This window comes from Corylus avellana, chromosome ca11 (genome assembly GCF_901000735.1).
Source record: "Corylus avellana chromosome ca11, CavTom2PMs-1.0".
Lineage (NCBI taxonomy): Eukaryota > Viridiplantae > Streptophyta > Magnoliopsida > Fagales > Betulaceae > Corylus > Corylus avellana.
In genome coordinates, this window is record NC_081551.1 from 890,558 (window position 1) to 904,070 (window position 13,513).

The 13,513-nt window shown below is 36.8% G+C and overlaps 2 protein-coding genes across 2 annotated transcripts; both read left to right on the top strand.

Annotated features, from left to right (window-relative positions):
* On the top strand, window positions 1-10,048 carry LOC132166357 (poly [ADP-ribose] polymerase 1). Its single transcript, XM_059577159.1, has 20 exons — window positions 1-271; window positions 1,295-1,344; window positions 1,434-1,617; window positions 2,699-2,888; window positions 2,999-3,323; window positions 3,742-3,937; window positions 4,004-4,168; window positions 4,293-4,353; window positions 4,471-4,534; window positions 4,619-4,870; window positions 5,239-5,476; window positions 5,572-5,684; window positions 5,778-5,854; window positions 5,983-6,143; window positions 7,859-8,050; window positions 8,160-8,268; window positions 8,416-8,498; window positions 8,593-8,730; window positions 8,865-9,047; window positions 9,700-10,048. The coding sequence occupies exons 1-20, from the start codon at window positions 128-130 to the stop codon at window positions 9,745-9,747; spliced, it is 2,973 nt and encodes a 990-aa protein (XP_059433142.1). The 5' UTR covers window positions 1-127; the 3' UTR covers window positions 9,748-10,048.
* A 2,383-nt stretch (window positions 10,049-12,431) lies between these two features.
* On the top strand, window positions 12,432-13,513 carry LOC132166331 (LOB domain-containing protein 16). Its single transcript, XM_059577134.1, has 2 exons — window positions 12,432-12,815; window positions 13,006-13,513. The coding sequence occupies exons 1-2, from the start codon at window positions 12,531-12,533 to the stop codon at window positions 13,327-13,329; spliced, it is 609 nt and encodes a 202-aa protein (XP_059433117.1). The 5' UTR covers window positions 12,432-12,530; the 3' UTR covers window positions 13,330-13,513.

Below are 13,513 nucleotides of genomic sequence, written 5' to 3' on the forward strand. Positions count from 1 at the left end.
AAACTAAAAACATTTGTCATCGATTCAATTCAACCCAACATTCCTCCTCCGGTACACCCCAGCCTACATATACGTACATATAGAGCGTGAGCGAGAATAGCTCTTCGCCAGAGAGAGAGGAAGGCAAATGGCGAGTCCCCAGAAGCCGTGGAAGGCCGAGTACGCGAAGTCGTCGCGATCCTCCTGCAAGACATGCAAGAGCCCCATTGCCAAAGAGGTGCTCCGCCTCGGCAAGATGGTCCAGGCCACCCAATTCGACGGCTTAATGCCCGTATACTTTCCTCCCCTTCTCTTCCCTCTTGTTTTCCTTTCTGGGTTTGGGTTTTAGCCTTTCTGTTCGTTCTTTTTGTTCTCTTTTCACTATTTTGATGTTTTGGGACTTCCATTCTTGTGCTTTGGCTCGTATTTCTTGTTTGTATTTATTGATCATTTTTAAAGTTTTGGTGTTTGGGTTCTCGTATATTATCGCTTACAGTTTTGCATTTGGGGTATGCGAACTCATTTCCATTTTGGTGTTCTTTAAAATTGTGGTATTAGTTTATTTTGGGTGACTTTTTAATCAATATCAAGTTGATAATCGCTCGCTTAAGTGGAAAAAAGATCAATTTTTGAGCAATGGGTTACTATTTTTTGGGGGCTTTAGGACTTTGCTTTGTTGCCCAGTTTATGTTTACTTCAAAATTGTAATTATGGCATGATGTATCTTTAGCTGGTTGCTGCTTAAGCTTGCAATGTATCTATGAACCCAGCTACTTAAGGTCCATTATGGTAAATGTATCATAGCACATAGTTTTCTTGTATAATGTATTAGCTTGATTTTGGTACGTAAGTTTTAGAGACTTGAGAATGCCTACAGTTGGGTAGAGTTGGACTTGGAAGTGAGCCCGTGTGTCATTTACGAACACATTTTGGTTCGGCTCAAAAAATTGGTTCTTCGTTCTTATAATCGGCATCTCTATTTGCCATTGTTAAATTGTTTCTTCCTGTATTGACGAAATCTTATGGATGCATCCTCGCTATTTTTGGCAGCCTGCTAGAACTTTTAGTTGTGACTTCCATTTATGATTGACTTAGGAAGATATTGAACGATACATTAGAGTTAGAATTGTTCATGGTGCGGAATGATTAGCTTTTCTCTATTACTTGGAAGTTCTAAAATAAATCGGTTAAGGGCTTCTATGATCATTGATGTTAGTATATTTTTGGATGTAAATTAGAGTGTTTTACTTTCCAATCATCATTTATGATTTCTTAACTATATACAACTTTGACATGTATTGGTTTTCTGAATCAGATGTGGCATCATGCTGATTGCATACTGAACAAAGCTAAGCAGATAAAATCGTATGTATGCTTGTATTATTCAGCATCATTTCCGTTGAGTAAATCAGATAGATGCAGTAGTTAACTGCTAATTGTTATTGTGCTTCTAGCATTGATGATGTTGAAGGCATTGAGTTGCTTCGTTGGGAAGATCAGCAGAAGATCAGGAAGTATGTGGAGGGCAGTGGACCTGCAGCAACAAATACTCTCACTAATACAGAATGTGGTATTGAAGTTTCACATACTTCTCGTGCTAGCTGCAAGTGCTGCAACCAAAAGATTATGAAAGGAGAGGTTGGTTTCTATGTTTCTCTGCTTTGTTTCTATTTTCAGAAGATAAGTAATCATAGTACTTGATTTATCGAATACTTTGGGATTCATTATGAGAAACAAGACCTGGAAATTAAGGCTCTTCTTCTAGAAACTGAAAACGTTAGATAAGATCGTTGATAAAAAAAAAAAAATGAAAAAGAAATATTAGTGTGACAAATTATAATGAACTTGTATTTATCAAAAAAGAAAAGTAATGAACTTGTTGTTCTTTTATCAATCTGCTTTATATACCAAAATAAATCAAGATTTACTAGTCAACTTTACCTGAGTATAACGAATCTGCTGATCATTGATGGGTGTGACAGACAAGAGCTCAAGAAAAGTGCCTATGTTACCTTCTTGATTTCGATAGGTGGCTTTTATACAGTAATTTGTATGCATTTTGTGCATATCTTCAGTTATTCTTGTTGAGAGCATGCCATTATCATGCCTTAGTTGTAATATTATTGACGTTTGAAGGCCTTTTGCTTTCAAGTGTATGGTGCTCATTGGTCCTTAAATAAGGTGTCTGCATCATTGACAATCTCCACCTTGAGCGACCAAGCAAACAACTCTTGCAAGTGACCACTTCTCATGACCTTGATATGAAGTAGGCCATATTCAGGTTTCATAATTGAAAGAGTTAACTGAAAAAAGAAGAAGACAAAGAAGTTGTGAGAGTGTATAGAAAGCTGTCATCTTGTTTTATGCACAAAATGAAAGGTAATTTTGTTTAATATGTGACCCTCTCATTTGTTTTTATATAATTTGAAGCAGGTAACTTTTTGGGCCTGAGTGTAGTTAAGATTTTATAGAAGTCCTCAAAGCAATTTTACAATCTGAATCAGTGTGGTAGAAGTTAAATTCCTGAAGTTAGATTAACTTATGAAGATAACGTAGTATTTGTTGAAGGTGGAGGCAATGGTCATTTGTCAAGCAGATTGTTATCTACTTGTCATGTTCACCATATATTGATGGGTTGAGTTGTTGCAACCAGCAATGCATAAATGTTACTAGTACTTGAATATTCCTTTATGTCGATGCTTTTACTCTTCACCCCTAGGTTCGTATATCCGCCAAGCCTGATGGCCAAGGAGCTAGGAGCTTGACGTGGAACCATGCCAACTGTTTCTTGGAATTATATCCATCTACCCAAGTGGAGAAGCTGTCTGGATGGGAGAGCCTCTCAGCTTCCGACCAGGCAGCTGTCCGTGCCTTGGATAAGAAGAAGGTTCCTTCTACTGCAAAGAGTGGTATGAACTTTGTTTTGATTTTATAGTAGGTGGTTTCTGATGCTGTAGCAATGACAGAACTTTTGTTTTTTTACTGGTTGTTATCACTCTCACTATAGTTGTCCTTTCAGGCACTGAACTTGAGATACAAGACAATAAAGAACTCCTGCAACAATCAACTTCCAAAGCTGGCATAAAACGTAAAAAAGATGTTAATGTTGATCAGAAGTCAAAAGTTGCAAAGGCTGGAGGCGACACATCGGCTAGCAGGGCTGCATGTAAGGATAATGTTGCTGACTCCAGGGATTTGGAGAATAAACTAGAGACCCAAACTAAAGAACTTTGGGCTCTAAAAGATGATCTTAAAAAACATGTGACAACAGCGGAGTTGCGGGAAATGCTTGAAGCCAATGGTCTAGATTCAACTGGATCAGAACTTGATTTGCGTGAACGCTGGTAATTTTTATTATGCAATCTTTGAGCCTCAATTCCACAGAGACTTTCTGTTCAACTTTTTTAAAAATCGTCTGCAAGCTTCCTCATGGATATTATGCTTCTCGTTTTCTTTTTGGTTCATTGTCATGGATATATTCTCCAAAGGATATAATTTACTTGTTTGTCTTGACACTAACCTTGTATGCTTAGTGTACAGTATTGGTTACTAGATCGCTTTTACCCCAATATATATGTTTTGGCATAAATGTCTGAAACTGCTGCTTTGTTTGTTATACCCTATGATTTTTAAACCAGATTTTTATTTGAATATGATTCATTGATTAAGTGTTAATAAGTTGAAAATTACAACTATTTTAGACCACTATATGTCATCCTTTTAATTGGCAGTTGACTATCGTCTGTTGTAATTCTTGTTTAGTGCTGATGGGATGATGTTTGGAGCACTTTCTAGCTGTCCAATATGTTCTGGTTCTCTTCATTATTCTGGAGGCATGTATCGGTGCCATGGGTTCTTATCAGCATGGAGCAAGTGTTCTTACTCTACTCGTGAACCAGAGCGTCTGAAAGGGAAGTGGAAAGTTCCAGAAGAGACCAATAATCAGTATCTTATCAAGGTATTCAACTTATACTCTTGTCATATGATAAAGAGGTAGTGACTTAAGTTACTCAATTGTATGCAGTGGTTTAAATCACAAAAGAAGACCAAACCTGTTCGGATTCTTCCTCCACCATCATACAATAATACTTCTGGAAGTCATGCTGCTAACTCTGAATCTCAATCATCAAAGAGTGAAAGTTTGGGAGACTTGAAAGTTGCTGTATCTGGATTACCTAAGGAATCCATGGTATGGTTTTTCCTTCCTTTTATATGTCAAATATTTGTATTCTATGATATAATGAAATAATGTCTAATGCAGTTTCAGTTATGTCATAGTTAATGAGTTAATCTCATGAAGGATGATTTTATAGGAGGAATTTAAGAGAAAAATTCAGGGGGCCGGTGGAGCTGTTCATCCAAAGATTAAGAAAGGTATATGATCCATCAACTGAATATTGAATTTAAAAGTCCGTCTTCAGAGATATAGATGTGTTGCTGTTGACATTGATGCATTGTTTTAGTTGCTTTGCTTAACAAATTAAATTGCAGATACTAACTGCTTAGTTGTGAGTGGAGTGCTGGATGATCAAAATGCTGAGACAAGGAAAGCAAGGTAAATGTGGTCTCAAATTACTGGTCTTTTGTACTTTTCTTGTTTGATTCATTTTCATTTGACTTGAAATGGTTTCATTAACAGGAGGATGAAGTTACCAATTGTTAGGGAGGATTATCTGGTTGATTGCATTAAAAGACAGAAGAAGCTTCCATTTGATTTGTACAAAGTTGAGGCCATTGGTGAGGCCTCTAGCATGGTCACTGTCAAAGTAAAAGGGAGAAGTGCTGTGCATGAATCTTCTGGTCTCCAAGATACAGGTCACATACTTGAGGATGGGAAAAGCATCTATAACACGACTTTGAGCATGTCTGACTTATCAACTGGTGTTAACAGGTAGTTTTGTTGTTTCCATCTTTATTTTGCCGCCTTTAATGATTTTATAATATCTGTGGTTTTCCCTAGCTCAAATCAAACACATGCAACAATTATGATTTATGACACTATGGAACCCCAAGGGGTAGCTTAATCGGTTAAGGACCATGCTTTATAAAGCGGAGGCCACTAGTTATAATCTTTCCTTTTGCCTCCCCTTGGGGCCAATTACATATCCAAAAAAAAAAAAAAATGGCACTATGACTCTGCAGTCCATTCTTTTCTTTCCAAATTCCTACATTATTTCATTTTCTCTTCTTTTAAATCCTGAATGTTGAATTCTAACTTCTGTATTTTATTCTGACTTCTATATGTTTGCCCATATTTAGTTACTATATTCTCCAAATAATCCAAGATGATAAAGGGTTAGATTGCTGTGTGTTTCGTAAATGGGGTCGAGTGGGAAATGACAAAATTGGAGGAAACAAATTGGAAGAAATGTCAAAATCCGATGCAATTCATGAATTCAAGCGTTTGTTCATGGAGAAGACTGGGAATCCGTGGGAGGCATGGGAACAAAAACAAAATTTTCAGAAGCAACCTGGCAGATTTTTCCCATTGGATATTGTAAAGATTTTATGTTTTTATTTACTTATTTATGTTTTGCCAATACTTGCTTTGGTAGTAGTCATTAGTGATTTAATTATATGGAATTTTTGTAGGACTACGGGGTAAACAAACAGGTCTCTAAGAATAGACAGAACAATGCAGTCAGCAAACTTGCTCCTGCATTAGTAGAATTGATGACGATGCTCTTTAATGTGGAAACATACAGGTTATAAACTGATCATTATTTATTTAGTGATATTTTTCTTTTTTTTTTGTTGAAGATTTATATGCCTGAAAAGCTAAATCGTAACCCTTGCAGAGCTGCCATGATGGAATTTGAGATTAATATGGCAGAGATGCCACTGGGAAAACTGAGCAAAAGCAATATCCAAAAGGGTAAAAAATCTCGTATCACTCTTGAGATATATAGCTGTTTTATTGTCAAACGAATTTATGAAGAAAAAAAAGTATATCCAACAGTTTGTTAACTTCATTTTTTCCTTTCTCTCTTTCTCTCTCCCCAGGTTTTGAGGCATTAACTGAAATACAGAATCTGCTAAATAGTAATTCCCATGATCCTTCTGTCAAGGAAAGCTTGATTATTGATGCCAGCAATCGTTTTTTCACTATGATCCCTTCCGTTCACCCGCATATTATTAGAGATGAGGATGATTTCAAGTCAAAGGTAAGAATCCAGTGTGGAGCATCTATCAAGTTTTTGGCCTTTTGCATATCCTTAATAATCTTTTTGTCTCTTTAATTACTGGTGATATTACCTCATCATAAGTTATTGTTTGTTCTGTTGTTGTTATTATTATTATTTTCCTAAGCCTGTTGTAGTTTTATCTAAAAATTCATTTAGTTTACTTTTTTTAGGTGGCATGTCCTCTGATCTAGGAGGTTCTTACCCATTCTTTTTCGAACTGATTAAACGGCATCATTCTGAAATGCTCATAATCTTCATGTAATTAATGTTGTTGCAAGCTCCTTGGATCATAAATAAGTAAGTAGGCAGCCAATTATGATGAGAGGGTTATGAATGGTCTAAATGTTTACTAATCTTTTACATTATGTTTTAAACCACTACTTTGGAACATCCCTTTTAATTCTTGTTCCCCTAAAATGTTAATTATCTATAATATAACAATTCCTCAAATCTCCTATACTTTTTTTCCCGATAAGTAGTCGAAATGTTATTAAAAAGCGAAATGATGCAATCCAAGACACAAACAGAAAAAGAAAGAAGATCAAGAAAATTTTGGAAGCCAGAAGAATGAAGACAATCAAAGGCTGATGTCCTCTGATAAAGGGTTTTTTGAAGGTCTTAAGCTCCACCACCGATCTTTCACAATTCTCAAATCTCCTAAATTTTTCAGAATTTATTTTTTGGGGGATTGGATGTCATGCCAACCCCATAAGCAGAAACCTCAAATGAACTGAATTGTTATTTTGCAGTCAATGGCAGTGTCTCTATCTGACAGCTGGGATATTGTGCTTTAAATAGCTGTAAATTGCATTTGAGCTACACTCGCATAATTTTCAGCCATGCATCTTGAGTTCCGTTCTTTTGCTCACTGGTGTTGTTGCTGAAAGAAATACTAATGAGGAGTTTTCTTGTATATATATATATTTGTGTTTTGAGGGGAGGAGAAGGGGAGGGATAAAGCTTGGTTTCTTTTCCTTAGTTGTATATGTTTTGATTACTATGAGTAATTAGTAATTAGTAATTAGTAATTAGTTGTATATGTTTTGATCACTTTTCCCATTTACATACTTGCTGTGATGTTTAGTATTCAATTGTAGGAGATAAAAATAGATTAAGATTATTTCATTCTTTGGAACACCTCTAAAATCTAGTATACGATGACTAAGTTGTACTGTGAAATTTAAGATGATTGTATTTTTTATCTTAGACTTGCAAAAGGAATGGAAACTACTATTTAGTAGGTCAGGGCTTGGAAGTTTGGTGCATGATAAAAACCAATTTAAAGCCGAGTTATAACTTAGTCTTCAGAGCTGGTTATGAATTTTTGTTTTGGTATCATTTTAGTCCTGGTTTAAACTTTGAAGCACAATGAAGAAATTGGTTTGAAAAATTTATCATGAAAAGTTCAAATTTGTTGAATTGAGATGGTCAGAGACAGGATAGCATTCTGAATCATTTAAAAAATCGGTTTAGATTCATAGTGGTTGAAAACCTTTTGCTTGGGAGGTTCAGTAGGGAAATGTATGTCCTTTGCACAGGCTCTAAAGCGGTTGAAAAAGCATAGAGAGTACAATGCAACAAGAATATGATGCACATTTAGTCTTTAACTGATCTATGCAAGCCACTTTTTCATCTCCCTCATGCAGTCTGTACAAGGACTAATCATTACTACCCTATTTATGCTTCCATGGTAGGTTAAAATGTTAGAAGCTCTCCAGGACATTGAAATCGCCTCCAGATTAGTAGGTTTTGATGCTGATAATGATGACTCCCTAGATGAAAAGTATATGAAGCTCCAGTGTGATATTGCTCCCCTTCCTCATGATAGTGAAGATTATCGGTTGATTGAGAAGTATCTCCTTAATACTCATGCCCCTACTCATAAGGTGGGTTTACTTTGAGGACTGATACTCGCTAGATAACTTCCTGTTTCTCTCTTTTTTTTTTTTTTTTCCTTTTTGACAAATTAATTCTGGCAACTGGTAATATGATCAGGATTGGACTCTTGAGCTGGAAGAAGTTTTCTCACTTGAAAGAGAAGGGGAATTGGATAAGTTCGCACCCTATAGAGAGAAGCTCAAGAACAGAATGCTCCTCTGGCATGGTAAGCTGCAGTTTGTTCTCTGCTGTGACTTGTGAATGACTGCATTCTCTTGCAGTTTGTTCTAGGTCAAGGTTTGTGGGGATCTACTAGAGTGTCAGGAAAGTTGAATAGAGGTAGAAGTAAAGTTAAACATGTTGTCCTCTGCAGGTTCTCGGTTGACAAATTTTGTGGGAATACTTAGCCAGGGACTGAGAATAGCTCCTCCTGAAGCTCCAGCAACTGGCTATATGGTTCTCTCTCTCTCTCTCTCTCTCTCTCTCTCTCCATACGTGATGTCTGGTGTACTTTTCTACCAGTCTAAATCTTCATTGTTTTGCATTATAGTTTGGCAAAGGGGTTTACTTTGCTGACCTGGTCAGCAAGAGTGCGCAGTATTGCTACACTGATAAGAAAAATCCTGTTGGCTTAATGGTTCTTAGTGAAGTTGCTTTGGGGGAGGTCTATGAGCTCAAGAAGGCCAAAGTGAGTCCAAATTACATGATTTGAATGTGAATTTTTAAGCAATGTTTATCCAACAACTTTTCTAGTATGTCTTGGGGAAAATGATTCAGCCATAGAGATACATACCTTTTAACTTCTTTTCCACTGTCATTCAGTATATGGATAAACCTCCTGAAGGAAAGCACTCTACAAAAGGACTTGGCAAGAATATACCTCTGGAGTCGGAAAGTGTCAAGTGGAGGGATGATATTGTAGTTCCTTGTGGCAAACCAGTGCCATCAAAAGTCAAGGCCTCCGAGCTCATGTATAATGAGTACATCGTTTACAATACAGCTCAAGTAAGTTATATTGTTTTTTCATCACTTATGTTTCAAACTAGCAGTTTGTTTTTATTCCAGGAGTCCATAAGTGATTAATTGCTAATATAAACTTAAGTCAAATACCAAATAGCTGTTGTTTATGTGTCATACCGTACAGATCAGTTGCTACAAAGGCACACATAAATACTTTTGACGACTTCCAAAAAGTGACCAACTGCCCATTCATTGCACAATTATAATTTTGAATCTGTGATCAGGATCAGTATTGTGAGTTAACTGAGTCATAGTATTTCCTTGTTGAAATTATGCTGAGGAAGAAGATTGCAAATTTTTCTGGTGGGATTGCAGTATTTTACCGCTTGGGACAGCCACTTATTTTTTCACCTTGAGGGTGGGCATATTTGCACCACAAAGCCCTCTCCTTGGGGCCAATTACTTATAAAAAAAAAAAATGTAGAATTACTTATAAAAAAAATGAAGAAGATATATACATTTGCACACCACAAACTGAAAAATTGATAATGCTTGGTATTTGGGCTGGACTGTACTAAGATAATCATTTTTCTTACACCAGTATTGATGTTCTGCATATATTGGTACTTGTTCTCCTTGCTGTTAGTACATGTCTATGTGGCCTGTGACTGAGTCTTGGGGTTCTTATCTTGGACAGGTGAAGATGCAGTTCTTGTTGAAGGTGAGGTTTCATCACAAGAGGTGAGGAGGGAGAGGTAAGTGGATATGTACTATTTTGTGGAATGGCAATCAGCAAATTCACACGATGTTCCCCCTGTTTTGTTATCCTTTAACCTCCCGAGTCTTCTTGATTAAGATCTCATTTTGGGGTTTGCTGGAGATCTTTCAACTTCTATGTTTGCTATGTAAATATGGCTCCTAGGTACTGGAAGCATTTACCATGAGATGTGCGCTTTTTTTGTTCATGGATTCTCCCCTTCCATACTGTGATATATTTTCAAAACGCCACAAGCTTAAGTACAAATGTTGGTCTCTTCTCATGCTAACTCTTAGATTCAAATGCAATGTGATACAAACACACGCTCAGATAAATAATCTAATTTCTACCAGCCCTTTTCCGTTATCCGGCGTAATGAAACATATAATTAGGGCCAAAGAGCTAGAGCGAGCAGTTATGTTATGAACAGAATGCTAAAAGATGAAGACATGACAAGCTTCAGTGCCAACTTAGAATAATCTTGGAATAGTAAAGGGTTTTATCTTTTTTTCTTAGTTGGAAGGCATTTTGGGCAGCCGCATGTGTGCCATGTGCATGGATGATGCTACAGATATTGACTGTTAGATACGTGCTGATTATTATGTCATGGATGGATGAAGCTAAAAGCTTTGCATGTTAATTCCTTCACAGCTGTTTTGGGTGTGATGGGTTTAGATGGTTTACAAGGAAAGATGACATGGGATGTACTTTCTTACGGAAACAGCCATTTTTTTGAGTTTAGGGTGACGATTGACGAAACCCCATTCATGCTGTTTTCGTTACCCCTTAACAACTTCTCTCTCTCTCTACCTTTTTCGTATTTCGTCCAAACCCCGAACGGACGTGGCTCGTCTTCAACCATTGTCACTCTCACGCCTCTACACCTGGTTCTCTCACTCTTCTCAGTTCTGAGAGATTAAGTTTTGGAAAGATGGTGTATATTAATTTTTCCTTCCAATTGGGTGAGAGCAAATTCTTTTAATTCAGTATATTAAATTGATACGACCCTTAGATCAGTCATTGTTAAAAACCCGTTGTCACTTTCTTTGAGCAAATCCCATACTAGCACTCATTTGTAAAAATCTATTAGTTGGTTGGGACTTACACGTCAGTATTGTGAGATAAAAATGTGGTATATATATAGCATTAGTATAAAGAAAATGTTATAGAGATGTGGATGGTCTTAGTTTAAAGATTAAATTTGAAATTTTTTTCCTGTAACTCAATTTTGAGCTAAAGAAGTTGTACAGGGGAGGGAAGTAATTATGTCTTGAAAAAGGAAAAGAAAAAAAAATTGGAAAAATGAAGAGGAGGGCGGTGAAAAGGGAATAGAAACAAACGTGTGGGATATAATTGTTGTTGTTGTGTTGTGAAAATGACCGGGTATGTACGTGCAGAGCATAAAAGCAGCACAGTTTGTTTGTTTCAACTTTAAGTTGCTGCTTTTGTCTCTCGTCTGATAAATGGAGCATCCTGCACGAGGGCCCCGACTATCACACCTTCACTGACCTTCTTACTCTTGAAGACTCTCAGCCAGGAGCCACTACTTCCTTTAATATTCATCAAATAAAATTTTTTTTTAAAAAAAAAGGATCGTTTTTTTTTTCTTTGTTCAGTTTCAAACAAAATATTTATTTACTTAAGTAGTATTTGCTCCAATATATTGCTTATATTGTTACACCATTTAAAATTTTAAAATAACGTAACACCATGTAAACTATTAGATGCTGAGAAATCTAATAGTGACTATGAAATAATTTCTCTTTCATTTCAAGTGGAAATGAAGATGATCCAATTCCATAAGATGGACCGGTGGGGAACCCAATAAACTCTTAATTAGTTGATACAATGTCAAATAAGAATAATAATAATAATAATAATAAAAAGGCCAAATAAATGAACCTAACCAATAGTCTTTTGGCCCACCAACCAAAAAAAGATGACTTCTATAGTAAATGAAAAGATGGGTTGATGATAAGTACAGATACGGCTAAAGACAATAATTTATGTTCACATGTCAAATTTAGATTGTATCGAGACAGGATTATCAAACTGTATAAATCAAATATAATCCGACCCATTTAATCAAATGAGTTAAACCTCTTAATTTCAACCCACTAATTTTATGTGAAATTTGTAATCAAGCCAAAAATTAGCAAGTCTCGTTGTCATCACAACACGAAGGATTTGCACTTAGAAATTAGAGGAGTTCTAGAAGATTTTTTTTTTTTTTTTTCTTCTTTCTTTTTATAAGCAAAATAATTATAAGAAGAGAAGTATGTTAATGGTGGCTAAAGTATAGATGAATGTGGGTGTCGGTAGAGGTATACCTACAGGTGGCAGTGTCAACAAGGATAGAAAGCGACAAATAGCAGCAGTTCCCAGGTGCGGCGTTCGGCGGAAAAATAATGTTATTAAACCCCAAAAATCAAACTTAGGAAAATTAAAAATAATCACAAATCAAACTAAAGCAACTCGAGAGTAAGTTGGTCTAAACCATTAATAAATAAAATAAATAAATAAATAAAAACCAGCTCCATATTGCAAAAGCCATTAATAAATGTCCCCCAAGAACCCTACACAGGGACCCTCCATGTCCCCCATTCACACCTCTTATAAGTCCCCCCACCCCTCCCCCTCTATGTACCTTAAAATCCCCCTCTAACTCTTTCCCTTGCACCATTTTCTAGTGTGCTCGTGTGCCTTCAAATTTTTATTACACATTCTCTTTCTCTCTCTCTGTCTCTGACTCTTTGTAGCTGCCTGCTGCCATGGCATCAGCTGGGACTGGCTCGCCCTGCGGTGCATGCAAGTTTCTGAGGAGAAAGTGCGCTTCAGATTGCATCTTTGCGCCTTACTTTTGCTCGGAGCAAGGCCCTGCAAGATTTGCAGCCATCCACAAGGTTTTTGGTGCGAGTAATGTGTCTAAGCTTTTGTTGCACGTCCCAGTTCATGACAGGTGCGAAGCTGTTGTCACAATTGCCTATGAAGCTCAAGCACGAATTAGAGACCCCGTTTATGGATGTGTAGCTCACATTTTCGCCTTGCAACAACAGGTTTCTACATGTTTTTTTATCCAGATTTATTATTTTAAAAAATGTATTATCGGGATAACGACACGCCATTGAAATAAAAATTTGAGATGTTAGTATTTCTCTATTTATTGCAGTAAATTGAGATGGTGGGGGATAGTGAAAATGTGTATATCTAAGTATCTAAATGTTGTTTTTGGTTATTTATATATAGGTGGCGTGCTTGCAAGCACAATTGATGCAAGTGAAGGCACAGATGGCTCAAAGCCTGGTTGAGTCGAGGAGCATAGAGAATCAGTGGGGAGGGAGTGTTGGTGGGGTGGCAACGGGACCAACGAGTTTTCCAAGTTACATGAATCCCATTTCGCCTCAGAGCTCGCTTGAGTCGATTGACCACAGCAATGATGGGATGAACATGCAGGAAATACAGAGCTGCAGAGAGAATTGCTCGTTCCAGCCTTGTTGTAAGAAAAGAGTAGCGTATAACAATGAGTTGGGTGAGCTTCAAGCACTTGCCCTTCGAATGATGAGGAACTAATTAAATTCCTCATGTATGTCATGATGTTGATTTTCATGATGATGATGATGATCTTATGCCCATTGCTGTATATACTGTGAGACTATCTAAGAAACTTGGTATGTCTGAAAGAGCCTAAATAGGCACTCTTTTTTAGTTCTTTTGTTCTTTCTCAATTTCAACATGGAAATGAGCTCTCTCTCTC

What these genes read in the sequence shown, in the direction of transcription:
- LOC132166357 (XM_059577159.1), top strand. Translation starts at nt 128, where the DNA reads ATGGCGAGTCCCCAGAAGCCGTGGAAGGCCGAGTACGCGAAGTCGTCG. An exon ending in GATTTTTCCCATTGGATATT is followed by an intron (nt 5,477 to 5,571) that starts GTAAAGATTTTA and finishes GAATTTTTGTAG; the next exon opens with GACTACGGGGTAAACAAACA. An exon ending in TCGTTTACAATACAGCTCAA is followed by an intron (nt 9,048 to 9,699) that starts GTAAGTTATATT and finishes TATCTTGGACAG; the next exon opens with GTGAAGATGCAGTTCTTGTT.
- LOC132166331 (XM_059577134.1), top strand. Translation starts at nt 12,531, where the DNA reads ATGGCATCAGCTGGGACTGGCTCGCCCTGCGGTGCATGCAAGTTTCTG. An exon ending in TTTTCGCCTTGCAACAACAG is followed by an intron (nt 12,816 to 13,005) that starts GTTTCTACATGT and finishes ATTTATATATAG; the next exon opens with GTGGCGTGCTTGCAAGCACA.